At 44.4% G+C, this 27,170-nt stretch overlaps 4 protein-coding genes across 4 annotated transcripts in view; 1 reads left to right on the top strand and 3 right to left on the bottom strand.

The window, feature by feature from the left end:
• Positions 1 to 2,564, bottom strand: part of pex5lb (peroxisomal biogenesis factor 5-like b) — a 29,542-nt gene extending 26,978 nt beyond the window's left edge. Inside the window, exons 1-2 of the mRNA XM_079284267.1 lie at positions 2,231 to 2,564; positions 1,570 to 1,931 (exon numbers count right to left, since the gene is read on the bottom strand). Of these exons, the coding sequence (XP_079140393.1) occupies positions 1,570 to 1,584 (15 nt within the window). The 5' untranslated portion in view covers positions 1,585 to 1,931; positions 2,231 to 2,564. The remainder of the gene's footprint in view (positions 1 to 1,569; positions 1,932 to 2,230) is intronic.
• A 2,454-nt stretch (positions 2,565 to 5,018) lies between these two features.
• LOC306789710 (dual specificity protein phosphatase 18) lies at positions 5,019 to 5,627 on the bottom strand (the record flags this gene model as incomplete). The annotated part of the gene is made up of 1 exon (XM_079285791.1): positions 5,019 to 5,627. One exon carries the CDS (start codon positions 5,625 to 5,627, stop codon positions 5,019 to 5,021), a length of 609 nt encoding a protein of 202 aa, XP_079141917.1.
• A 1,331-nt stretch (positions 5,628 to 6,958) lies between these two features.
• Positions 6,959 to 7,818, top strand: sft2d3 (SFT2 domain containing 3). The gene has a single exon (XM_079285403.1). It carries the CDS (start codon positions 6,993 to 6,995, stop codon positions 7,668 to 7,670), a length of 678 nt encoding a protein of 225 aa, XP_079141529.1. The 5' UTR covers positions 6,959 to 6,992; the 3' UTR covers positions 7,671 to 7,818.
• A 125-nt stretch (positions 7,819 to 7,943) lies between these two features.
• On the bottom strand, positions 7,944 to 26,012 carry wdr33 (WD repeat domain 33). Its single transcript, XM_079285400.1, has 21 exons — positions 25,818 to 26,012; positions 24,424 to 24,642; positions 23,849 to 23,917; positions 23,642 to 23,746; positions 23,405 to 23,500; positions 23,114 to 23,265; positions 20,119 to 20,216; positions 15,636 to 15,762; positions 14,708 to 14,862; positions 14,528 to 14,606; positions 14,302 to 14,412; positions 11,273 to 11,367; positions 11,090 to 11,176; positions 10,682 to 10,821; positions 10,419 to 10,565; positions 9,681 to 10,343; positions 9,554 to 9,605; positions 9,129 to 9,444; positions 8,890 to 9,047; positions 8,472 to 8,654; positions 7,944 to 8,385 (listed from the first exon to the last, which is right to left on the bottom strand). The coding sequence occupies exons 2-21, from the start codon at positions 24,625 to 24,627 to the stop codon at positions 8,237 to 8,239; spliced, it is 3,186 nt and encodes a 1,061-aa protein (XP_079141526.1). The 5' UTR covers positions 24,628 to 24,642; positions 25,818 to 26,012; the 3' UTR covers positions 7,944 to 8,236.
• Positions 26,013 to 27,170: the final 1,158 nt, after the last annotated feature.

Genomic DNA, 27,170 nt, shown 5'->3' with positions numbered 1-27,170 from the left:
CCACGATCACGTCATCAATCTCCCCACGATCACGTCATCAATCTCCCTACGATCACGTCATCAATCTCCCTAGGATCACGTCATCAATCTCCCCACGATCACGTCATCAATCTCCCTACGATCACGTCATCAATCTCCCCACGATCACGTCATCAATCTCCCCACGATCACGTCATCAATCTCCCTACGATCACGTCATCAATCTCCCTACGATCACGTCATCAATCTCCCTACGATCACGTCATCAATCTCCCTACGATCACTTCATCAATCTCCCTACGATCACGTCATCAATCTCCCTACGATCACGTCATCAATCTCCCTACGATCACGTCATCAATCTCCCTACGATCACTTCATCAATCTCCCTACGATGACGGTCAGACTGTTAAAAACATCTTCAGGATTAACAAATTACATCAAATTAATATTTTGTACAAATAAACGAGATGATTTGATCTTTTCACTTTAAATTCATAAAAACACAAAAACGTGTTCTTCTAAACTATAAATAAGTGTAAAAACTACAAGAACTATCTTTTGTTCTTTATAGCTTTAATATTTAGTCCTGCACAGATTGAAATCTTTATGCATCTCACATGTTGTAAATATTCTATCTTCCAACAGAACAAATCAAAAGTAAAAGTTAAGTCAGAGTCACTCTTCTTGATCTGTTGCAGCAGATCAGAGAGATTTCTTTGTAACATGTGAACCTTGTGAGAGCTTCAGAGGACTCAGTGTTCTGTATCTGATACAAACCACCAACAGTATTTATATTAAAACCTATCAAACACACAAAACCATCAATACAATTCAAACAGGAAGTTTAAGAAGCCGTTTGTCTGATGAGCTTCATGTTTAAGAGCATGATGACGTCACACTCAATGTGAAACAAACGATTCAGCAGCGATCGAACAGACTCCATCCAGAAAACAAGCCTTTGAAAAGTCGTCTGCTCGTCGTTTTACAGGGAGAACCAACAGAACATGAATTCAGACTTTTTACAAATCTTCATCATTATGAAGTGGATTCTGCGTCATTTGAATCTGTTTATTAGAATAAATCAGAGTAAAATCAATTATTGCTGCAATAAACCAGAGAATTCACATGGAGATCAGTTAGAAACAGTATATATAATATAACTTGTATAGATATATAATATAACTTTATATATATAGATATATAATATAACTTTATATATAATATAACTTTATATATATATATATATATATATATATATATATATATATATATATATATATATATATTTGTATATTAATCCTGAATTATGAAGTGAATCTTCAGGAGAAAAACAAACATGAACTCTCTGATGTTATGAATGTTTGATGACATCAATATATTATATTGATATTTAAGGATTAAGAGGATCTTTAGTTATTTCTCGTCATGTTTAAAATAATCATTTCTTTGATGATTGAATCTTTTTTCTTTATTATTATTTTAAATCATGAAATTAGAAATGAAAGAGAGAAGAAGAGAAACCGTGTGTGAGTTCCGGTGGAGAAGGACCGATGATGATGATGAAGATGATGGAGGTAGCGGACTCACCTGGACCTGGTACATGTCTCTGGCTCGGTCCTCCTGTAGCCGCCAGAGGTCCACCTCAGCCCGGCTCCACCGCAGAGACCCGCTCGGTTCTCTCTCTCCTCCCGCTGCCTCGCGGCTCTCAGTCCGCCGCAAGATAACGCGGATGTCCCGCGTAGTCACCTCCGCCTCCCGGTCGGTGGTCCCGGTTCGTCCCGGTTCCGTTCGGTTCTTATTCTCAGAACCGTCCGACACCGAAAGCACTCAATCCGGATGTGGTCTCGCTCCACTCCGGTGGAGAGGAACCGACCCGAGCCGAGCCGAGCCGAGCGGAGCCGAGCAAACCCGAGCGGAAGTCAAGCTGCCCACCAACGAAGCGAGACTTCCTGTAAACAGATTTCACAATAAAAGCGTCGTTATGGAAGAAAGAATTACAATATGACTACAATATACCCAAATACCTAAGCAATCAAAATATGATTACATATTATAGTTGTGATACTGTATGCTTTTATTTGGAAATCAAACTACCATTAAAAAAGAATAATGAAAACAATAAAAGGTACCATCATGACATCACGTCATGGACCTCGTAGCTTTATGACATCGACTCTCTTTCCTTCTGGTTTCTGTAACAACTTGCTTATTATTATCATACGTTATTTAATATTAATAAGACTTTTACTTTTATTACATTGAACTGAATGCAGTTATTCTGAACAGAGAAATCTGTTTTGTCTGTCTGCCAAACAGGAAGTGACATCACGGTGCTTCAGCTTCCTGTAGAGGTACACAGATCCTCCATGGTCTCCTCCCTCCTCCCCCCTTGTCTCCTAGGCTCTGAACCAGCGCTCCACCTGGGTGACGGTCTCGCGTTCCACAGGGCCTGGTCCTCCTCCAGAGAGGCCCTGTAGTCCTGGTTCTCTGGACTGTGTCTGCACGTCATGCACACCAGACCTCCTGTACGGGGGGGCTCAGTTAAGCACATAAGTAACACTTTCAATCAGTAACACTTTCAACGAGTAACACTTTCAACGAGTAACACTTTCAACGAGTAACACTTTCAACGAGTAACACTTTCAACGAGTAACACTTTCAACCAGTAACACTTTCAACCAGTAACACTTTCAACCAGTAACACTTTCAACCAGTAACACTTTCAACGAGTAACACTTTCAACGAGTAACACTTTCAACCAGTAACACTTTCAACCAGTAACACTTTCAACCAGTAACACTTTCAACCAGTAACACTTTCAACCAGTAACACTTTCAACCAGTAACACTTTCAACCAGTAACACTTTCAACCAGTAACACTTTCAACCAGTAACACTTTCAACCAGTAACACTTTCAACCAGTAACACTTTCAACCAGTAACACTTTCAACCAGTAACACTTTCAACCAGTAACACTTTCAACCAGTAACACTTTCAACCAGTAACACTTTCAACCAGTAACACTTTCAACCAGTAACACTTTCAACGAGTAACACCTTCAACCAGTAACACTTTCAACCAGTAACACTTTCAACCAGTAACACTTTCAACCAGTAACACTTTCAACAAGTAACACTTTCAACCAGTAACACTTTCAACCAGTAACACTTTCAACCAGTAACACCTTCAACCAGTAACACCTTCAACCAGTAACACTTTCAACCAGTAACACTTTCAACCAGTAACACTTTCAACCAGTAACACTTTCAACCAGTAACACTTTCAACCAGTAACACTTTCAACCAGTAACACTTTCAACAAGTAACACTTTCAACCAGTAACACTTTCAACCAGTAACACTTTCAACCAGTAACACTTTCAACCAGTAACACTTTCAACCAGTAACACTTTCAACCAGTAACACGTTCAACCAGTAACACTTTCAACCAGTAACACTTTCAACCAGTAACACTTTCAACCAGTAACACTTTCAACAAGTAACACTTTCAACAAGTAACACTTTCAACAAGTAACACTTTCAACCAGTAACACTTTCAACCAGTAACACTTTCAACCAGTAACACTTTCAACCAGTAACACTTTCAACCAGTAACACTTTCAACCAGTAACACTTTCAACCAGTAACACTTTCAACCAGTAACACTTTCAACCAGTAACACTTTCAACCAGTAACACTTTCAACCAGTAACACTTTCAACGAGTAACACTTTCAACGAGTAACACTTTCAACCAGTAACACTTTCAACCAGTAACACTTTCAACGAGTAACACTTTCAACGAGTGACACTTTCAACCAGTGACACTTTCAACCAGTGACACTTTCAACCAGTGACACTTTCAACCAGTAACACTTTCAACCAGTAACACTTTCAACCAGTAACACTTTCAACCAGTAACACTTTCAACCAGTAACACTTTCAACCAGTAACACTTTCAACGAGTAACACTTTCAACGAGTAACACTTTCAACCAGTAACACTTTCAACCAGTAACACTTTCAACCAGTAACACTTTCAACCAGTAACACTTTCAACCAGTAACACTTTCAACCAGTAACACTTTCAACGAGTAAGACTTTCAACGAGTAACACTTTCAACCAGTAACACTTTCAACCAGTAACACTTTCAACCAGTAACACTTTCAACGAGTAACACTTTCAACGAGTAACACTTTCAACCAGTAACACTTTCAACGAGTAACACTTTCAACCAGTAACACTTTCAACGAGTAACACTTTCAACGAGTAACACTTTCAACCAGTAACACTTTCAACCAGTAACACTTTCAACCAGTAACACTTTCAACCAGTAACACTTTCAACCAGTAACACTTTCAACAGGTAACACTTTCAACCAGTAACACTTTCAACAAGTAACACTTTCAACAAGTAACACTTTCAACCAGTAACACTTTCAATCAGTAACACTTTCAACCAGTAACACTTTCAATAAGTAACACTTTCAATAAGTAACACTTTCAATAAGTAACACTTTCAATAAGTAACACTTTCAATAAGTAACACTTTCAATCAGTAACACTTTCAACGAGTAACACTTTCAACGAGTAACACCTTCAATAAGTAACACTTTCAATAAGTAACACTTTCAATCAGTAACACTTTCAACGAGTAACACTTTCAAGTAACACTTTCAATAAGTAACACTTTCAATAAGTCGCGGTTAGCGGTTAGCAAGCTGGCGCTGTTGTGGAGAGTTTTCACTCTGATGGAGGAGACAAACAAACATCTACTGAGTTTATGACCCCCCAGGTATCAGAGGCAGGTGTGCTCAGATAAGTTGCACCTGTAGCCACGCCCCCCTCTCCAGTGATGTCACTGGGTCCTTGAGTACACCTGTCGATCACAGCAGGAGGTGAGAGGTGAAGCTGCTCTGGTCCTTTAGAGACGTGAAGAGAAGGTTCAAGTTCAGTGAGGCCCCCGCCACCACAACCTCCACCGTCAGAGGTGCAGTTGCATTGTGGGTAATGTAGGTTTAGCTGTACAAGAAGAGTTTTGTCACACTTTGAAGCTGCTGGACTTGGTTCCTCTTCTTCGCTTGTTTGCCGGCGTCGTTGCCTGAGGTCGTGACATCACCGGTGACCTGAGGACCAGGGTCAGCCTGCTGGTCTGTGGCGGTGGTACGGTCCTCTGCGTCAGTGTCAGCGTCGTCTCTCGTACCGCGGCCACCCTGACGGTGTTCCTCCCGTAGAGCCTCCTCTCATACTGCAGCAGCTGCTCCCAGAAGCCGGCGTTGAGCCTGACGTAGGGCCGGCTCTCCCGGACCCAGCGGTGCGCCTGGCGGAGCGTCACCGCTCTGAACCGCATCAGATACGCCATCACCAGCGCCGGCGACCGGCTCATGCCGAAGGCGCAGTGCACCAGGGTGCTCCCCCCGCGGTTTTCGTGGATACGCTCTGCCACCCGGTCGAAGTGGTCTCCCAGGCGGGCGCTGGGCAGGTCGGCGACGGGGACCCGAACGCACTTCACCCCGCGGTAAGACGGGCTGGCGTGGCTCAGCGTGGCGTTCACGATCAGAGTGATGTTCTTCTGAGTCACCAGGGCGGCGTTCAGGGGGGCGTCGGCTCCACCGAGGAACAAAGTGGGCGTGACCTGAGACACCGCCATGACACCTGTGAGGAGACACGTGACTGTTAGTACTGTGTACTGCAGAGAAGTACTAATACATCACTGTAAGAGTGCTCTGTTAGGGTAAAGGTACTAATACATCACTGTAAGAGTACTCTGTTAGAGTAAAGGTACTAATACATCATTGTAAGAGTGCTCTGTTAGGGTAAAGGTACTAATACATCACTGTAAGAGTACTCTGTTAGGGTAAAGGTACTAATACATCACTGTAAGAGTGCTCTGTTAGAGTAAAGGTACTAATACATCATTGTAAGAGTGCTCTGTTAGGGTAAAGGTACTAATACATCACTGTAAGAGTACTCTGTTAGGGTAAAGGTACTAATACATCACTGTAAGAGTACTCTGTTAGGGTAAAGGTACTAATACATCACTGTAAGAGTACTCTGTTAGGGTAAAGGTACTAATACATCACTGTAAGAGTGCTCTGTTAGGGTAAAGGTACTAATACATCACTGTAAGAGTTCTCTGTTAGGGTAAAGGTACTAATACATCACTGTAAGAGTACTCTGTTAGAGTAAAGGTACTAATACCACACTGTAAGAGTACTCTGTTGGTGTAAAGGTACTAATACATCACTGTAAGAGTACTCTGTTCGTGTAAAGGTACTCATACCACTGTAAGAGTACTCTGTTCGTGTAAAGGTACTCATACCACTGTAAGAGTACTCTGTTCGTGTAAAGGTACTCATACCACTGTAAGAGTACTCTGTTCGTGTAAAGGTACTCATACCACTGTAAGAGTACTCCGTTCGTGTAAAGGTACTCATACCACTGTAAGAGTACTCTGTTCGTGTAAAGGTACTCATACCACTGTAAGAGTACTCTGTTCGTGTAAAGGTACTCATACCACTGTAAGAGTACTCTGTTAGCGTAAAGGCGTAAGTGAAATAAAGAACATAGTAAACTAAACATTTGTCAGTGAAGCCTACGCTAGCAGTTTCCAGCCTTTGTGCTAAGCTAGGCTAACCTCACCCTGGACCCGTCTGTGAAGATGTTTTAATGTGTTTTACCTGCTGCTGGTCCTTCAGTTTAGGTTGGACAGGTGAGCGAGTATGACATCTTCTATGTATTAGTATCATGTGGTTTATGTATTTATTTTATTCTGTCTTCAGTTGTCTGAGATTCAGATGAGTTTATTTATTTTATTCTTCGGCCTTTATTTGTTTTTAGTCTAAATTCATGGTTATGTTTTATTGTTTATATTCAGGTGTTTGGAGGAAGGTTCGCTGTTTATTAATACAGATGACCGGTAGAGGGCAGCAGAGGGAAACAGGAAGTTTAGAAGTAAAACAAGAAGAAGAAGTCGTCCATTTTGCTAACAGCTAACCTGTTAGCTTCCTCCGTCATGGCGGAACTAAACAGACAGCTCCAGGAGTATTTGGCCCAGTCCAAAGGTGGCGGCTCCAGAACCACCTCCCAGTCCGGCTCCAGCACCACGGTGGACCTGGACGACCCTGACCCGGTCTCGGGGAGCTGGTTCGGGCGGTGGTCAACTCCGTGGTCCGGAGGAGGAGGTGCGTCCGGAAGCCAGAGCTCCGGAGGAGGCTTTTCCTGGCCGTGGTCGTCCGAGCCGGACCCCTGTCTGCCGGGCATGAGTCGCCGTCAGCGGCTCGTGGTCTCCTTGGTGTTCGCGTCGTTCTCCGCGCTGTGCTTCGGCCTCTCTGCGCTCTACGCGCCGCTGCTGCTGCTCTACGCACGCAAGTTCGCTCTGCTCTGGTCGCTCGGTTCGCTGTTCGCCATCGCGGGAGCGGCGGTGCTTCGCGGGCCCAGCCGACTCTTAGCCGGCCTGTCCACCTCCCCCGGACCCGCGGTGTACCTGTGCGCCCTCGTGGGGACCCTGTACGCTGCGCTGAGCCTCCACAGCACCGCGCTGACTGCGCTGGGAGCCGCGGTGCAGGTCGCGGTCATCGCCGGCCACGTGGTGTCGCTGCTGCCCGGAGGAAGCGCCGGGATCCGCTTCATGGGGGGGATTGCGGCGTCCGCCATCAAGAGGACCGTGACCGGGAAAACCACGCCGACTTGAGCCGGACCAAGCGGCACAGACCGGTCACGTGATTGATTACCGTCTGTTCTGCTCACTGAGCTGCAGGACAGACAGACTGACTGCTGCTGCTGCTCAGAGGACCAAATAATAAAGTTATAATGTTTGAACTTTTCATGAATAAAGTCACTTTAATACAAAACTAAACTCTGGTTTCAACTGCGACAGTACTGAGCACTACTGAGTGTGTACTCTTGAGTATTGTGTTTATTCAGATATTACACCCCCCTCCCCCCCCCCTCATGTGACAATGAGTTGAAGTGTGAATCTTTATTGTCCACCTCAGTGAAAACACAAAAACATAGAAATCTTCTACAAAAAAGCAACAAGACGAGTGACTGAAATAAAAGAGACGATGATTCTCTACAATATTTTACATTAAAACGTTCTGTTTCCTGCTCCGTCAGTACGGACCAATCAGGAGCCAGCGTCCCTCACAGCAGCAGAGATCTGAATGTGTCACATGACCAAACGTTTGTCTGAAGGTTCTTCAGGATCTGGACTCAGGTCTGTGGGGGTTCATGGGAGTTTGTTTCTTTCCTCCAGGACTACCGGCCCCGGCTGCCCCCCCTTGGTGGCCCTCTGGGTGCTGGTCCTCCTCTCCTGGGGCCCGGTCCAGGTCCTCCGGGACCCCAGCCTCCTCGTCCACCTCGACCAGACGGGCCGTAGCCCCCGTCCTCCCTCTGGGGGGGGCGGCCTGCAGGTGAAACCAGACCACAAGGCTTCAGGTGAAGTTTGTTAAAAAAACGACGGTGTGATTGTGATATTGTGCTGCTGACTCACCTCCGTCGGCTCCCGGGGACTCTCGCTCTCGGGGGTCTCCGGTTCCCGGGCCGTCCTGCCACGGACGCTTCCGGGGGGGCAGAGACGCCATGTCCATCCCCTGAAGCGAGGCGGAGCGCTCACGACCCGTCGGAGACGACCCATCATGCATCTGCTGCTGACCGTCCCGATAGCTATCGTGACCTACAGGACGGGAAGGCAAGGAGACCACCGCCACAATAAGAGTCTGCATAGAAATAATATTCTGTAAGATCGAGACAAAGAAATGTTGGTTCACAAAACCATCACATTGTTGTTGTTAATCAATCATGAGATTTCATTTTTAATACGTTTTTTTAAACAGCAGAGGGCTGATGGGAATTGTAGTCCATCCTTTGAACCTTCTTCTTCGACGTCACATGGAACCAGAAGCTCTCACCTCCTCTGGGTGGACCTCCTCCTCGAGGTGGCCTCCCTCGGCCCCCGTTGTCCCAGCCTCTGCCCATCTCCTCAGGGCCATCGAAGCCCTCCTCCTGGCTGCCGTACTCGTCGGAGTAACCTCGAGCTCCGGGCCGGCCGGGGCCGCCTCCTCTGAACCTGAAACAACCAGTAAGTCCAGTTCATGTCGAGTCCAGACCTCTGAGGGTCTGCAGGTTTTCAGTATATCAGGCTGCTCACCTCTCGTCTCTCCGTCCTCTGAACTCTCCTCCGGTGAACCTCTCCTCGGGGCCCCAGTTCCCTGCGTTCCCTCCTCCTCCTCGGTGCCCCCCCCCCCGGTGTCCTCCCCCTCCTCCACCCTGGTATCCTGGTCCAGATCCAGGTCTCCAGCCCTCCTCTCCTCTGCCATGGAAGTCCTGGCCTCCATCAAAGTCCTGCGGTCCACGTCGACCCTGCTGGTTGTCTCCCCAGTAAGTGCTGGAGCCCTGGTCTGGTCCCCCTGGTCCCTGCCGGTCTGAAGGGCCCATGTGGTGGTTGGGCGGCGGTCCCCGAGGGTCTGAGAAGAGTCAACAGTGGTCATGGACAAGAGACAACGGGAAAAACAGATCAAATAGCTCAGGACCTACAATGGAACTGAACCGGATGAGTGACGTTTCGTGTCTTACCTTTGTTGTTGGGCCCCTGCTGCCCCATCCCATGGATCATAGGCCCCGAGTTCTGAAAGACCAGACCACATTTACACAATGCTCTTTGATAGGGGCCCTTTCAAAAACCAGTCAGATATCAACTCACCTGGTGCTGCATGTATGGGGGTCCCTGCATGTTTCCATGGGGCCCCTGAATGTTACCTTGGGGCCCCTGCATGTTTCCATGGGGTCCTTGCATGTTACCTGGGGGCCCCTGCATATTTCCTGGAGGCCCATGCAACCCTCCCGGGGGTCCCTGCATGTTGCCCATCCCATAGTTGTTTGGCGCGTTGCCGTGGGTCCTGGGTGGGGGCCCCATCATCCCACCCTGTGGACCCATCATGTTCCCCTGAGGTGGAGGACCCTGAGGATCCCTTGGACCCATTCCTCGAGGAGGGGGGCCCATCATCCCACCATGGGGCCCCTGCATCCCTCTGGGTCCCATACCATGAGGCCCTTGGGGACCCATATTTCTGGGCGGGCCTGGGTGTCTCTGCATGTCTGGTGGTCCCATATTGCCCTGAGTGGGCCCCTGGTGAGACTGGGGTCCAGAAGGTGGTCCCATCTGTCCAGGGGACATGAAAGGAGGCTGCATGCCTCCGGGGCCCATTGGAGGCCCCATGTTGTTGGGCATCTGCTGAGGAGGCATGTTTGGGGGAAAGCCCTGCTGGCCGGGAGGCATTGGGCCCCCAGGGAAGGGGGGCATAGGGCCCTGTCCCTGCGGGGGCCCCATGTTCCCGTCTGTGTTCATCCGGTCCATCTTCATTTGCTGCAACGAGAACCAAAGAGTTTAAAATGAGACTGAGGAGCACGTAGAGCATCCAAGAGATGAAGAGCTGCTCACCTCCAGCAGCATCGGGTTGGTGTACGCCATCTCCTGCTCCATCTCTGACTGAGTTTTCTTTTTGCCGTCCACTTTCTGCTCCACCTTTCGGTCTTTGGGCATCTCTCCGCCGGGCGGCATCATGGGCACTTTGTTCTCTGCCCAGGCCTGAAGACACGAGGCGAAGGAGTCCACAGTCAACACTAACATGGTTTATACTGTTTCTACAGTGCTGACACTTTCTAACCAACAGCTTCATCATGAACTCAGCAGAAGGCCTTTACCTGTTGGAACTGTGCTGGGATCGGTTTGGCGTACGGTACTTTCTTCTGCGGGACCTTCTTGGAGTCTTTACCCATGACCTCGTCCATGCCCCAGTCAAGACCAGGGATAGACATCTCCACCTCAGGAGCCACCTCTTTACCTGGAGACAACAGTTGCATCTCAGTTACGACCGAGATAAACCCGAGTCATACCCGAGATACGGCCGATAACTGAGGAGAATCTTTTGAAGACTTAAACATGAAGATATTTGGAGCTATGTTTGAACAAATCATGCCTCCGCATGGGTTTTAGCCCAGGGGTACGAGTCGGTCTTGGATGACATTCAAGGTGGAGTAAACTTCATGGGACCCAACATTGACCCCTGTGGGACACCTTTTGTCATCAAACTAAGAGGATGTGAAACCCACTGCTCTGCTCCAGCTCCATGGCGGCCTTGAGCTGCTCGGGGATCCCCATACCAGGGATGGAGGCCACGCTGTTCAGGTCCACGTCGTCTGAAACACAAACACAGAACCTGTCAGCAGCTGCGATTAAAATAATCACATCTCAAACCCTTGAGAGTGCGTTTAGTCCTCCTGCTCAGGACTCACCGTACTCCATGCCGTCCTCTGACATCCCCGGCAGCAGGTTCAGGTTGTACCGGTCTCTCATCTTATCACCCGGTCGGTTCCTCGTCCAGAACTTACTGAAACATAACGAGAACAAAACAGAAAGATTCAGACACAAAGAAATCTACTCCATCGACATCCAATCAGGGACGAATGAGCTTCTCAAGTAGTATACATACCAACTTTATATATATATATATATATATTAGTGCATGATGAACGCGATATATAGATAAGCATCATTTAGTGATCGCTACTGAGAATTTAACTCCGCCCCACTTTAACCCTGTCAGATGCAGAGAAGCTCGTCCACGCCTTTATCTCCTCAGGACTGGACTACTGCAACTCACTGTTCACTGGGATCACTGGCAACAACATCCAGAAGCTGCAATACATCCAAAACAGCGCTGCCAGGATCCTGATGAGAGTCCGGAAGTATGAGCACATAACACCCATTCTGCACTCATTCCGGATAGACTACAAAGTCCTACTACTCATGCATCAATGGACACGCACCTCCCTCCCTACAAGACCTCATCACTCCCCAAATCTCCACCCGCACCCTCAGATCTTCAAACAGCTCGCTCCTCCGGGTCCCCAGCTCCAGCTTGCGATGATATTTAGGGCCCGAGCACCGACGTAGTCGGAGCGGAGGACCTATTGAATTTCGAATGTTTATTCTTATTTTATGTGTTTCGTCGCAAAAAGGAGGTGCTTGGGATATTGGGAAGTCTGTGAAATTTGGCACGCAAGCCAGAATTTGCGAAAATTGCAGTCTGATTGGGGTGTCCAGCTACGGTATGAAATATTGGCTCGCTAGCGCCCCCTATTGACTAGCCCCAACATCAGGTTTCACCCAGCTGTATGTAATTTGGTCGGTATGTGGAACGTGATGAGACGCACAAAAAATCCTCTTGGAAGTTTTCTCTAAACCAAACAGGAAGTCGGCCATTTTTACTTTTATGACGTTTTTTGACCATTTCAAGGCGTCATACTTTAACGAACTCCTCCCAGAGATTTGACCCGATTGACTTCAGATTCGGCGAGTCTGCTCTTGAGACCTTGGCAGTGAAAAGTTACTCAAAGATCAAAAAGTTATCGAACTATGTGGCCGTGGCGTGGCGTCAAAGAAACACCATTCGCCACGAAACAGGAAGTTGTTGTAGCTCGGCCGTACATTGTCGAATCTGCTCAAAATCTCTCATATGTCATAACATCCTGACCCGGAACACATCTATATGATAATTTTGAATCAAACTGATAGCGCCGCCTAGTGGCAACCGGAAGTTGTACGCTGCGTACTTTGACATCCTGCTCCTCACAGATTAATCAGATCCCTCTCAAATGTTGTCAAACAAGCCTTAAGACCTTGATAATGCTTCGTTGTGAAGATTGTAAGAAGTTACTGAAGGGCGGCGACGTGGCGGCTCGGCGAATTTCGATCCTTCGCCATGAACGAATAAACTGATGTAACTCGACTCCACATCATCAGATCTTTACCAGATTTCACGTGTTTGATTAGACTCCAGGCCTGAAGACATCTGCAGGCCAATTTTGAATCATAGTCATAGCGCCACCTACTGGTAACAGGAAGTTAAAGTCTTTATACTTTGGCTTGTTTCTCTTAGTAGGTCAATCAAATCAATATCAAATTTCTTCGACACAAATACAAGAAGTTCCTAATGCCAGATCATGAAGCTTTTGATGTTTCGTCAAACGCCGTTGCCGTGGCGATGCAGTCTTCGCCGTTAACAACGAAGGTCATTTTGAGAGGCTAAAAATGCTCGAAACATAAGCAAACTTGGCAAGTAGATTACAAGGCCGAAATGTAGTTAGGGAATATGATTTTATTGGTTCAGAGTGGCAAATCGGCTCAATAGCGCCCCCTACAAAATTTCGACGAAGCAGCCCTCGCAGTACGTTTGACCTAGATGTATGAAATGTGGTAGGAACATGTATCGCATATGGACTTCAATAAAAGTCTCTTGGGGCTATGCTCTAAACCCAACCGGAAGTCAGCCATTTTGCATTTTTTATGAATTTCTCATGTCGTTTTTGTCATTTCCAGGCGCTGCACTTGAACGAACTCCTCCTAGGGAATTCATCAGATCAACTTCAAATTTGGTCGGTACAGTCTAAAGACCTTTGTGATGAAAAGTTACTCAAAGCTTGTTGTTTCGTGAAAAGCTGTTGCCGTGGCGACGGAATTTCGATCCTTCGCCATGAACGAATAAACTGATGTAACTCGACTCCACATCATCAGATCTTTACCAGATTTCACGTGTTTGATTAGACTCCAGGCCTGAAGACATCTGCAGGCCAATTTTGAATCATAGTCATAGCGCCACCTACTGGTAACAGGAAGTTAAAGTCTTGATACTTTGGCTTGTTTCTCTTAGTAGGTAAATCAAATCAATATCAAATTTGTTCCACACAAATAGTTCATAATGCCAGATCATGAAGCTTTTGATGTTTCGTCGAACGCCGTTGCCGTGGCGATGCAGTCTTCGCCGTTAACAACGAAGGTCATTTTGAGAGGCTAAAAATGCTCGAAACATAAGCAAACTTGGCATACACATTTAAAGCCCAAAATGTAGTTGTATAATATGATTTAATTGGTTCAGAGTGGCAAATCGGCTCAATAGCGCCCCCTACAAAATTTCAACGAAGCAGCCCTCGCAGTACGTTTCACCTAGATGTATGAAATTTGGTAGGAACATGTATCACATATGGACTTAAATAAAAGTATATTGGGGCCATGCTCTGAACCTGCATGCAGTATCTGACAGTCACGCAACTGAATGACAGCATCAACCAGAGTCCTCGCGCCGTCCGACGGTCGCGGACGTTCTCGGCCGCGCAGGCCGGAGTCCCGCCGGCACCCCGACGTGCATGCACCCCGACGTGCATATTGCGAGGGCCCGCTCATCGCTGCTCGCAGCTTTAATTATATATATATTTTTATATATATAAACATAAATATTTATTTATATAGTATATACAGTATATACCTGGTGTGGTCGTTGGAGCCGGAGCACAGGATGTGACCCAGCGGGTGCCAGGCCAGACTCCAGATCATCCCCTCATGAGCCATCTCCATCCCTCCGACCTCCTTCTCCACCCTGACACAGACAACAGGAAACCAGTTAAACCAGTCCCAACTGGTCAAACCATGCCAGAGGTGACTAAACCTCATTAGTTAACCCCATCATGTCTGTTCAGGTGCTTCATCATTACCCAGTGTGCCAGAAAAGCAGAGAGCCATCAGAACCTCCGCTGGCAAACAGACCTTCATGGACGGGATGCCAGGCCACAGCTGGAGACACACAGAGGACGCACACTCAGAGATAACACCCTCCCAGTTTAACCACCGTCATCTTCTTCATCTTCTTCATGGTGGGTTCTGCTCAGACTCACCTGTCGCCTCCTTCTTATGTCCTCTAAACACCTGCAGCTCCTCCTTCAGGTTCCTGATGTCAAACAGTTTACACAGGTGGTCCCGTGAGGCCGTCAGCAGCCAGTTACCGTTGAGGTTCCACTTCACCTCCATCACCGTGTTCTTGTGGGCGTGGCTGAGGAGAGAACGTAGAACAATGGGGGAGGAGCTGAGGAGCTACAGATACTGTTCAATAGTGGGAGGAGCTACATACATTATGTTCAATGGTGGGAGGAGCTACATACACTGTTCAATTGTGGGAGGAGCTACATACACTGTTCAACAGTGGGAGGAGCTACATACACTGTTCAATAGTGGGAGGAGCTACATACACTGTTCAATGGTGGGAGGAGCTACATACACTGTTCAATAGTGGGAGGAGCTACATACATTATGTTCAATGGTGGGAGGAACTACATACATTATGTTCAATGGTGGGAGGAACTACATACACTGTTCAATGGTGGGAGGAGCTACATACACTGTTCAATCGTGGGAGGAGCTACAGACACTGTTCAATCGTGGGAGGAGCTACAGACACTGTTCAATCGTGGGAGGAGCTACAGACACTGTTCAATCGTGGGAGGAGCTACAGACACTGTTCAATCGTGGGAGGAGCTACATACACCGTTTAATAGTGGGAGGAGCTACATACACCATGTGTTCAATAGTGAGAGGCGCTACAGACACTGTTTAATAGTGGGAGGAGCTACATACTTTGTTTAATAGTGGGAGGAGCTACATACACTGTTTAACAGTGGGAGGAGCTACATACACTATGTGTTCAATAGTGAGAGGAGCTACATACACTATGTGTTCAATAGTGGGAGGGGCTACATACACTGTTCAATGGTGGGAGGAGCTACAGACACTGTTCAACAGTCAGTTGTAGTCTCCTGAGGGACTCACAGTGTCGCCAGACTTTGTCCCGTCTTCGGGTCCCAGAACTTGATTGGCTGCTGACTGTCTTTACTACCAGAGACCACCAGACCTTTAGTGGGATGCCAGTCCACACACTTCACATCAGCACCGTGACCTACACACAGAAACACAGAGAGAGACAGACACACAGAGACAGCGACACACAGAGACAGAGAGACAGAGAGACACACAGAGACACACACAGAGACAGAGACACAGCGACACACAGAGACAGAGAGACAGAGACACACACAGCGACAGAGACACACAGAGACAGCGACACACAGAGACAGAGAGACACAGAGACAGAGACACACAGAGACAGAGAGACACAGAGACACACACAGAGACAGAGACACACAGAGACAGCAACACACAGAGACAGAGACACACAGAGACAGAGACACACAGCGACACACAGAGACAGAGAGACACACAGAAACAGAGACACACACAGAGACAGAGACACACACAGAGACAGAGACACACAGAGACACACACAGAGACAGAGAGACACAGAGACAGAGAGACACAGAGACAGAGACACACAGAGACAGAGAGACAGAGACACACACAGAGACAGAGACACACAGAAACAGAGAGACAGAGACACACAGAGACAGAGAGAATAAGGGGGCGTGTAACAGAAACAATATCAACATTTCTATTGAAACAGATTATTTTCTACAAATTACACTTCAGGTTTGTGTTTCTTTAACAGATTGATTGTGATTTTAAAACAGAACAATAAATGTATAAAGTTAATATGAGTTGTTTTGTCAGTAAGCAAAGATTTAAATGTTAGTTTTAAAGAGCGTAAATGTGAAATAGACCTCTAAACTATTTCAATGTATAAATGTACAACATAATAAATGTCAATTCAAAAGTAATTATTATGTATATATCTGAGCTGACATATTCATTGTTAAGACACTTAAATATCCAAATTATGTTATAAACATGATTCGTGTCTCAATATATTCAGTTATCATTCTTCTTTACTTTATAAAGCTCTATTATTTTATTGCACTGTAGATATTGTGTATTTCATATGTTATATTGTACTCTGTAAATGCTGCTGCTACAAACTAATTTCCCCCTGGGGATGAATAAAGTTTATAGCTATCGATAAAACACTAATTCATTTTCTAAAGGTAAAGTTTTATGTTTATGAATGTAAACGATTTCACTGTTCACTTTTGTCCTTTCTGAGGTTCTGTAGAAACTATTTATTTATATTGAACACGTTTAATCAGTATTAACATGCTTTTTGGAGTGATACTTTTAACTTTACTTCCCACTTTTATTTTTTAGTCACATATACACATATATATATATATACATATATATACATACATACATACATACATACATATATATATATATATATATATATATATATATATATATATATATATATATATATATATATATACATACATACATACATATACATACATACATACATACATATACATACATATACATACATACATACATACATACATACATATATGTATATATATACATATATATACATATATGTATATACATACATACATACATACATATACATACATATACATACATACATACATACATACATACATATATGTATATATATACATATATATACATATATGTATATATATACATATATATATACATATACATATATATATACATATACATATATATATACATATACATATATATATACATATACATATATATATACATATATATATAAATATATATATATATATATATATATATATATAGATATAATATACATATGTGACTAAAAAATTAAATATATATTAGTGCTGGGCAAGTTAACGGGTTATTTTTGCGTCAATGTATTAATTAATTAACGCCAACAATTATTTTATCGCGCATTAACGCAGTTTTTTTTATTATTAAGCCGACATTTTTAACAAGGTTCACAAGAACCGCAGCGAGCGGTGAACAGCTGTTTGTGCCCCCCCCCCGTTACAGGATCGTGACAATATCAAAATACATATTGTCGTGTTTTTAAATGAACAAGAGAACAAACTGCTCTTAACTGACTACAGCTTCATGCTTCACCTACATTCCCCTGGGTCCTAAGTCCCTCCATGTACAGCTTCTTATCACCCTCTATGTACCAACGTACATTCATAACAAAAACCACACATATTACGGTAATCAGCGTTGCATATGTGTCTGACCTAAATACCAAAATAAGAAATGATTCATTGGGGCCCGAGCGCCGACATCGGGCCGTGACGTCCCTATTGAAACTGCAGTGATCATTATTATTCTGCAAGTGAATCGCCTTTTTGGGGGCTTTATCATATCTGAAGACTCCTCAAAGTCTGCATGCATATCAGGACTGGTGAAACATTTGATATTTTATGGGTCCCACGCTCGAATATGAAAAAATTGTTCGCTAGCACCCCCTAGAATTTAGCCCTCTCATCCCGTATGTCCAATTAACTTGAAATTTTACACAGGCATGCCACCAAATGAGGTCTACAAAAAAGCCTCTTGAACCCTAAGCTCCGCCTACCAAACTTTTCCGCCATTTTGAATTTTGTGAAAAACCCATTTTTGCATCCTCCTCCTACGCGCTGAGTCCGATTGCTACTAAATTAGCTGTGGATCAGTATTGGATCTACATAATAACATTTTATCAATAGATGTTTGATATCTCATTACGTTTGGAAGATATGGACCAATGAACTTCATAAGGCGTGGCTTTGTTTTTCAATACTCATAACTTCAAAACCATTTAGCCTATAATCGTGAAATTTGTCTCATATGTGCACATCGTATATTGTTACGTAGCCTACAATTTTTATTCCATTCAACCACTCGGGAGCGATACAGTAGTGAAGCCATTTTTGTCAATTTTCATAGTTTTCAGACGGTGTACTTTAACAAACTCCTCCCACAGAATTCATGCGATCAACTTCAAATTTGGTCAAGATGATCTAAAGACATTAATGATGAAAAGTTACTGAAATGGTCTACTGACATTGAACGACCTTCATTTTATGTGGTGCCCATTGCCGTGGCAACGCGTCATTCACCATGAAAAATTAAGCTTATTTTTCTGTGTACAAATATTCAGAAACGCAGCCCCAGCGCTACGTTTGACATACATGTATGATATTTGGTCAGGACATGTATCACATGGAGACTTCAAAGAAAGTATCATGGGACCATGCTCTAAAACCAACCGAAGTCGGCCATTTAGAGTTTTGTGTGAATTTTCTCTTGATTTCTAGTCGCTATACTTTAATAAACTCCTCGGGACTTTGCCAGATCCTTCTCAAATTTGGTCAGAATAATCTAAAGCCCTTTGTAATTAAAAGTTACTCAAAGCTTTACGTTTAATGGAATGGCGTAGCCGTGGCGTGGCTGCCATTGTACGTCAAACTTGCCATACTTGATAACAGTCATGGCCTGAGGATGTCTACAAGCCAAGGTTCACTCAAAGTCATAGCGCCACCTACTGGCAACAGGAAGACAGCGTTATGAGACAAACGGAATCTGATTTACATGATATTTACATGATGTGGTCTGTACTTGATGTTCTCTAGGGCCACATAGTGGATACAGGAACTGGTGGAATATTTGCACGACATCATTTCCAGCATCACTCAGTCCACGCATTAAAAATATGCTGAACTCCGGGACGTGTTGTCTGATGGTCAAAGACATTTGCGGCCGCGTCTGCAGGCGTCCCGCCAGAACCCCCGAGACGGGAAGGTGCGAGGGCCCAAACATCACTGCTCGCAGCTTTAATTACTGTTATTTATTTAGAGTTTTTAAAGTGTTTTGTTTGTAATATGTATAATAAGCATCATTTAGTATCACTACTGAGACTTTAACAAACAACATGACGTAGATAGGTTTGCAGTTTTCCAGAAGTGTATTTAAATATCATCTCTTACACACATGAAGATGAAGTTGTGAACACCGGCTGAATGTCTATGATCAGAATCATCATAACTGTGTTATAACTGCTGCTGTGTAAAGGGAACACTGCTGCTAACAACCTGATGTGTTTAAAGTGTTTACACACAATGTTGTTGACCTTTAGTTCATAGAGCAGCACTTTAAAATAAAACTGCACAAAACACTACTTTTGAATTCATTATTGAACTTTGTGCATAACAATGAGATGAATCGTATCACATGTGCAACGCTGATGACTGTAATATGTGTGGCATTTGTTATAAATGTACGTTGGTACATAGAGGGCCCAGCAGCAGGAAGTGATGTCACACAAACAGCTGTTCACCGCTCGCTGCGGCTCTTCTGTTAAAAATGTCCGCTTAATAAAAATTAAAACAGTTATCAGTTTTTATATTGATTCTTTTCTTCATCATTTCAGTTTTCATACACTGAGGTCTAGGTGAACTCAGGCGAGTCTAGGTGAGCTCAGGCTAACGTATCGTGGCAGTAACAGGTGCTGGTGTACCTCTGAGGATCCTCTCCTCATGGCAGCGCATGAAGTCCCAGATCCGAACCGTCCCGTCATCGGAGCAGGTGGCAAATTTATTATCTGTTGGAGAAAAACTGGAGAATACAAGCAGAACGTCACCACGGTGACTAGAGAGGAAGACCATGTGACGTGATCGAGAGCTCGGGAACGGACACGTCCACACTGGATCCCAACAACAACAGGTCACGGTTCCGTATTTATACCACTCGTTTATAATCAATTACCACAATATCTTAAAACAATGTAATATTTACAAATCCTGCCATCTGATGTTCCTCATGATCGATTTATTGATCTCATAAAAGTAATAAAGGTGTTCCTCAAGGTTCTACTTTGGGAACACTGGTATTTCTATTGTCATCAATGTTTTCTGAATCTGATGTTTAATTATAATGTAATCAGACGTGTCTGACAGGTTTAAATCACAACTCTCTCAGTAACTCTCAGCCCGGCAGTGAGGCAGCACGCTACATAAACACTGGAGACAGAGAACGAGAACGTTCAGGTGAAAATGCTGAGGTTAAATCAACCAGGAAGTGAATGTTTATACTGAATACAAAACCAACCGTCAACACATTCCTCTACAAAAACTAAGAGTCAGCGTCGCCCAGAACAACTATTGCGAGAACTGATTTTCTAATTTTGTTTCTACAAAACATTTGAACCGTCAAAGAAAACCAGTTTCCATGTGAAACGATCTGAAGACAAAATGATGAATTCACTTCAGATACTTTGTTCTAAACTGGACTAGCAGTTTGTCCCTACTCCCAGTCTTTGTGCTAAGCTAGGCTAGCAGTTTCACCGTGCTGCAACTCGTTATGCTTCGCTAGGCTAGCAGTTTTACCCTGCTCCCACTCTTTATGCTAAGCTAGCAGTTTCGCCCCTGCTCCCAGTCTTTGTGCTAAGCAAGCTAGCAATTTCACGCTGCTGCCAATTTTTGTGCTAAGATAGACTTACAGAACCCCCTTCTTCCAGTCTTTGTGCTAGGCTAGCAGTTTCCCCCTGCTCCCAGTCTTAGTGCTAAGCTATCAGTTTGTCCCTGCTCCCAGTGTTTGTGCAAAGCTAGGCTAGCAGTTTCACCATGCTGCAAGTCTTTATGCTTAGCTAGGCTAACAGTTTCACCCTGCTCCCAGTCTTTGTGCTAAGCTAGGCTAACAGTCCAGGATCTCTCTCCGATATGAAACACGAAACTCCGGATAAAATGAAGTAAATTATTTAAACCGAGTTTTTATGAATAGATTCTAAACCCGCTCAACGTCCCGTTTGTGAAGAGCCCTTCATCAACACAGCATTCCTCTGGTTCTCCAGTAGAAACCTTTAATAACTGAAGCAGTGAGGTTTTATTTGGTGTATTAAACGATTCAGATATTTAGTTCGGTTCGGTTTTCAATTTTGGTATATTTGTATACTTGTTTCCCTGGCAACCGCACACATGAATAAAACACACCAGAGCCTTTGTTTGTGATTCAAAAACAAACTAAAGGCTCACTGGAGAGTAACAGGAAGGCCGTTAATTAAACCCGAAGACGCGAAATACGACGACTCACGAGTGACTTGGGGGGGGGGGGGGGGGGGGGGGACGGACCACTCATGTGGACACAAACAGGGAGACACCATGAGCATGAATACTGGAACTTGAGACATAAACTCATGTTTACAATGTTTACAGAGGTAATAAATCAAGAGAGAAGTAGAGTCATTACAACTGAAGCAGAGACTTTTAGAAACAGAACTTCTCTCTAACGTGACCTCACAGCTGTGAGGGCCGACTCTACTGGTATTGCTAAGGCTTATGGGTAGTGTAGTGTTCGGCCAGCAACAGTTTGTGATCCAACTTCCCTCCACGGACAAAATAACAAGAACGCCTAATGTGTCTGTAGAAACAGAAGAGTAGAAGAGACATTCCCACTCAAGTCAACGGTCAGAGCGGCAGCCATTTATATGTCAGCACCGTTAGCTGACGAGCTAACTTCAACATGAACGACTGAGGCTTCACAGTAACAACTCAAACCATCAGAGAGTAAAGGAGTCAAATCTAACAACGTGACGGTTCCTCCACTCACGCTCGTCACACAAGCTAACTAGCGGACAGCTGGCTAGTTAGCTTGCTAGCTAATTCCACGGTGTTTTAATGCTACACTGGTTACAGAAAATGTCAGCAGCGCCGAGTCTAGCAGTCCCTCCGCTCTGGAGAAGGACAAGCTAACTAGCTACCTAGCCGTCCGTCCGCTCTCTTCCTCACGTTTCTACGTTACATCTCCACAAACAAGAGGAGTCAGGTGTGCTGTTCACGATGACATCACACTGTACAGGTGTTCCCGGGACCTGTCACGTGATCTGTGGCACGATGAGGTCACAGTGAGGTCATCAGGCTTGGTCGCTACAAATGTCTAACGTACAGTCTGCGTCACACACTATCCAGGTGCATCATGGGAGATGTGGCTCCAGTGTTTGTGGATTAAGAGTCGGGGTCTGTGTCTTGCGTGTCCCACTGTACCAGTTAACAGCAGAAGAAGGGGGGGGGGGGGGGGGGGTATTTAGCTCCGGGCTGTGTTGCACTGAAACCTTTATTTAAACATCTACAGCTGCCTGTTTGATGCGGTTCAGACCAGCAGTGTGTGCAGGAGCTTCTCTTTATTCACTTTATTGGTCCCTGCTGAGACTTTATTATGGATTTATTCTGACCATCCTCTTCTCCACCAGAACCACCGGGCCTACCAGAACCAGATGTTAATTAATGATTGATGACTTTATTCAGCAGAACAGAGATAAACAGCTCATCAGCCACATCAGGAAGAACATCAACAACAGATCACTGCAGTGTTGCAACAGCACACACTTACATCTGTCATGAATCAACAACATGTGGTGCGAGGAGAGGCGGCGCCCCCGCGTGGCTGCAGCGTGGTACTGCAGCGCTGACAGTAAGAGACCGGAGGTAACTACAGAAAATGGTAGATTGGGTATAAACCTGGCTTCTCTAATGGCCTCCTTGTGAGCCTGGAACATCTTCACGTTGTTCATGTTGGACTGCCAGTACTTCACGTAGCCGCCGTGGTCCGCCGTCAGCATCCACATGTCGTTATGAGACCAGGTCATGGCCCGGACCGGACTGTCGTGGGCCTGTAGGGGACAGAGACGGCGTCAGGACCACTCATGTGGACACAAACAGGGAGACACCATGAATACTGGAACTAAAGGGGGTTTCCTCTTTATCTACGTACAGAGGTACAGGTGTGTGGCGGTACGGGTAGATGTTTACCTGTAGAATGGTCTCAAAGTTGAAGGTGAGTCCGTTCCACAGAGTGAACTCTCCACTGGAGGCTCCAGTGACCAGACGACGGCCTTCAGGAGTCCACTGGAGACAAACAGGAAACACAGAAATCAGTGAAGCAACGTTCTCTCCATAACACAATGAAACTAAACAAAAGCTCAAACGGCTTCAAAATAAAAGCTCAAAATGTTTCACAATAAAAGCACTTCTCCTCAGTCAGCTTACCCTGATGACAAACACGGGACACTTGACTTTGTTGGTGGAGGTTCGGACAAACTTTGTGGTGACGGCGTTCATTGGGTTGGTGCACATTCCCACAGGAGGAACCAGCTGAGGAAACACACAAACATCTGGTTCAGTCCTTCACATCTGGTGCTAAACACACAAGAGGTCATTAATATTAAGTGATGAGCAGAACCGGTCCGGACTCACCTCGTTGTAACATCCTGCATCCGGCTGAAGGGCTCTGAAGTCTCGATGGTCTCGCTGCCACAAACGATTCTAAAACAAGTCAAGTTCAGCAACCGTATGTTATGTTATGTTTATTTTATTTGATATGGACATCACAGTAGCATTAGAATTGTAACATACATTCATGCACAAAGCCCAGATGCACTGTGTTAAGTGTTTGTAGCTAAATGCTAATTTACAACACCTGTCCACAGGAGCTTTTTTAATGAAGTTAAAATAGAAAATAAAGAGCATTAAAGCATGGCAATGGTCCATGTGCTAACAGCTAATCGTTAGCATGGCGATGGTCCATGTGCTAACGGCTAATCGTTAGCATGGCGATGGTCCATGTGCTAACGGATAATCGTTAGCATGGCGATGGTCCATGTGCTAACGGATAATCGTTAGCATGGCAGTGGTCCGTGTGCTAACGGCTAATCGTTAGCAACCTTAAAACATGACAATGTAACCAGATCTCAAAGGACTTCTTCAGTACATTTGATTATTCATTAAAGAGCATTTTTAAAGCCCCGTTAACGTAACACAAGTGTGTTTACCTCCAGGTGTCTGATGACAGACGGGTTGTAGTCGATGGTCTTGCGGTTCACGGCCTTCCTCATGCGTTTCCCGTCGAAGGTGAGCTGCTGCATGGCCTGCTGCTGGGCGAAGTCGGGCCTCTTGTAGAACACCTGTCGTGGCGCTTGGTGCTGGAAGCGCGGCATGTGGAAGAACCGCTGCGGTGATCCGATGTCCGTCGCCATGGTGACCCGTTAAACCTGCCGGGATGGGAGACCAGGTGGTAAGTTTACCTTTGGGACGGGTCCTAAAGGGAGCATGTGTAAGTAAGCTTTACAACCGCGGCATGAACCAGACAGGAGACACAACACATCGGAGACTAAAAACAAGTCTGTCCCTGATGCCCATAAAGAGTCCTGATCCACGTCAACCCACATGAATGCGTCCAAACAGCAGGAGGTGAAGAGATACTGATCAGTCATCATGTAAAGGGTTAAAGGACAATGTAAATATGAAAGAGTTTCTTTAGAATAAAGGAACTCCATCTGAACATCAAAGTCGAGGCTGATCAGAGTCCTTGTGCCGTGATTGTGTTAGTATCTGATGCTGGTCGACAGGATCAGTCTACTGAAGCTGATGCTGTCCACACTTCAACTACCTTCACTGGAAATTAATGAAAACTGTTAACTGACACAACAGAGTTAAAAAGCTGCTTTTAAATGACTACCCATCCTTCAGTTTATCACAAACATTAAAGTACCATGTTTACCTCTGAGATGTAGTACACTAAAAAGTACAATGTTTACCTCTGAGATGTAGTACAGTAAAAAGTACCACGTTTACCTCCGAGATGTAGTGGAGAAGTAGAAAGTACAAGTACCTCATTCTAGTTCCTTAAACAGTACTTTTCTAAATGTACTTAGTTACTGATATTCTATAAATCAATCATCTCGAAAACAACACGAGGTCTCATTGGTTAGCTAAACATGTGGCTAACACAGAGCTAACACTGCTACAGATGGTGTGACTTTTAACAATCAAACATTATGAAAATGAAGATAATATGATGAGGATAATGTTAAACAGACAGTTTGTGGGCGTGTTTCTCTGATTCTCAGAACGTTGCTTTTTTAAACCATAACATATTTCTACCAGTTGATGCTAACGCCGTTAGCTCGTTGATGCTAACACCGTTGGCTCGTACTCTTAGTATGGTAACAGACAGACTGTTAGCACACACTGCTGACATATTATGACTACACGTGTAGTTAAACGTGCTGCTCCAGATGAACTGAACACTTCTCTGTGTAACTTCATGTGGTTTATGAAGGGGTGTTTCGCTGTGTATGGTAGCCGGATTAAATGGAGGCCCAGTGCTATAACAACAACGCTACTTATAGCTACTTAGCTAGCTACTGCTAATGCGAAAACTCACCGACAATCTCCGCTGTAGAGTTCGCTCTCTAGCTGTTACTAGCGGGCTCGGGTCGTAAAGAAGCTCCGGTGAAGAAACATGGACGTCTCAGACTTTATTACTCTGGACTGACGAAGGTTTTGTCACATTAGACTCCATCATGACGCTTCTGCTTCTTCTGCTTCTTCTGCTTCTTCTGCTTCTCCTCCTTCTCCTCCTCCTCCTCCTCCTTGGCCTACAGGAGAGCATGCCGGGAGATTTTGTTTAACAACGGGCGGGATAGCCAAGCGTCATCCTGCAAAGGATTCTGGGAAATTAGTTTTATCAGTTGCTTCATTTTTGAAAAAAAGTTAGAAAAATCGAACAGTTCATAAAATACAGTTTACTTTACATTTGAATGTCACGCTCACATGTAGCTTCTTTATTAGCAAAGGACAACAGTGTTCTCCGGCTGCAGTTCCTCGCTCTGCCTGTAGATAGAGGTGTTTCCACTAAAGGCGCCAGAGAGCATGAAGAGAGGAAGAACCTCACCAGTTATTACAGTTCACCCTGTAGCATGTGCTGAATATATAACATTATTCATAATAATAATAATAATTATAATAATAATTATTATAATAAATAATTATTATAATAAATAATTATTATAATAATTATAATATTTTTTATAATTATAATAATTATACGTTACATTTCATTACAACTTTAGCAGCATTACAAGCTTCTTTTTTATTCTTTATTTATTTTATTTAACATAAAAATAAATAAAAAATAAGCAGCTTATTTTATTTAATAAATAAATAAATGAATACAAATAAGCTACTTCTTTTCTTAAAAAAATAAATGAATGAGTTACTTATTTTATTTAATATATGAGTGAGTGAATAAAAAAGTGACTTCTTTAATTAAATAAATAAACTTTACTTTTGCAGCACGTCTAACGGATATCATAACCATAGTGACGTCATGACTGGGTCTGTCCAATCAGAGGAGTCCTTTTGGTCCGTAACATCAGCGCACGAGCTCGTCTCTTAACGTTTCTCCTCCTCTGCCAACTGTCGCCGGTAAGTTCTCTGATCTCATTATATTCAGATATTATAGATATTACAGACATTCAGCCGGTAATCTACCGGGACAAGGTAAGCATACTCACACCGGGATTAAGCGCCGGTTTGATATTTTGATTCTCCCACTTTAAACGTTATGAACCGTCTTTACCTCACCAGCTAGCGGCTAGCTAACGCTAATGCTAACGCTAATGCTAGCCGCTAGCTCAACCAACTGTCACTCTGAACCACAGACTTGTTTGATCGTTTTGCTCGTTTCTAATTTGATAAAAGAAGAATGTTGTTCCTTCTCTTAATGCTGCCACCT

Source organism: Melanostigma gelatinosum (genome assembly GCF_949748355.1).
Source record: "Melanostigma gelatinosum genome assembly, chromosome: 15".
In the NCBI taxonomy this organism is placed as follows: Eukaryota; Metazoa; Chordata; class Actinopteri; order Perciformes; family Zoarcidae; genus Melanostigma; species Melanostigma gelatinosum.
This window is presented reverse-complemented; position numbering and strand designations above follow the sequence as displayed.

What these genes read in the sequence shown, in the direction of transcription:
- sft2d3 (XM_079285403.1), top strand. Translation starts at nt 6,993, where the DNA reads ATGGCGGAACTAAACAGACAGCTCCAGGAGTATTTGGCCCAGTCCAAA.
- wdr33 (XM_079285400.1), bottom strand. Translation starts at nt 24,627, where the DNA reads ATGGCGACGGACATCGGATCACCGCAGCGGTTCTTCCACATGCCGCGC. An exon ending in GGACAAAGTCTGGCGACACT is followed by an intron (nt 14,863 to 15,635) that starts GTGAGTCCCTCA and finishes TTCTCTCCTCAG; the next exon opens with CCACGCCCACAAGAACACGG. An exon ending in ACATAAGAAGGAGGCGACAG is followed by an intron (nt 14,607 to 14,707) that starts GTGAGTCTGAGC and finishes GTGTGTCTCCAG; the next exon opens with CTGTGGCCTGGCATCCCGTC.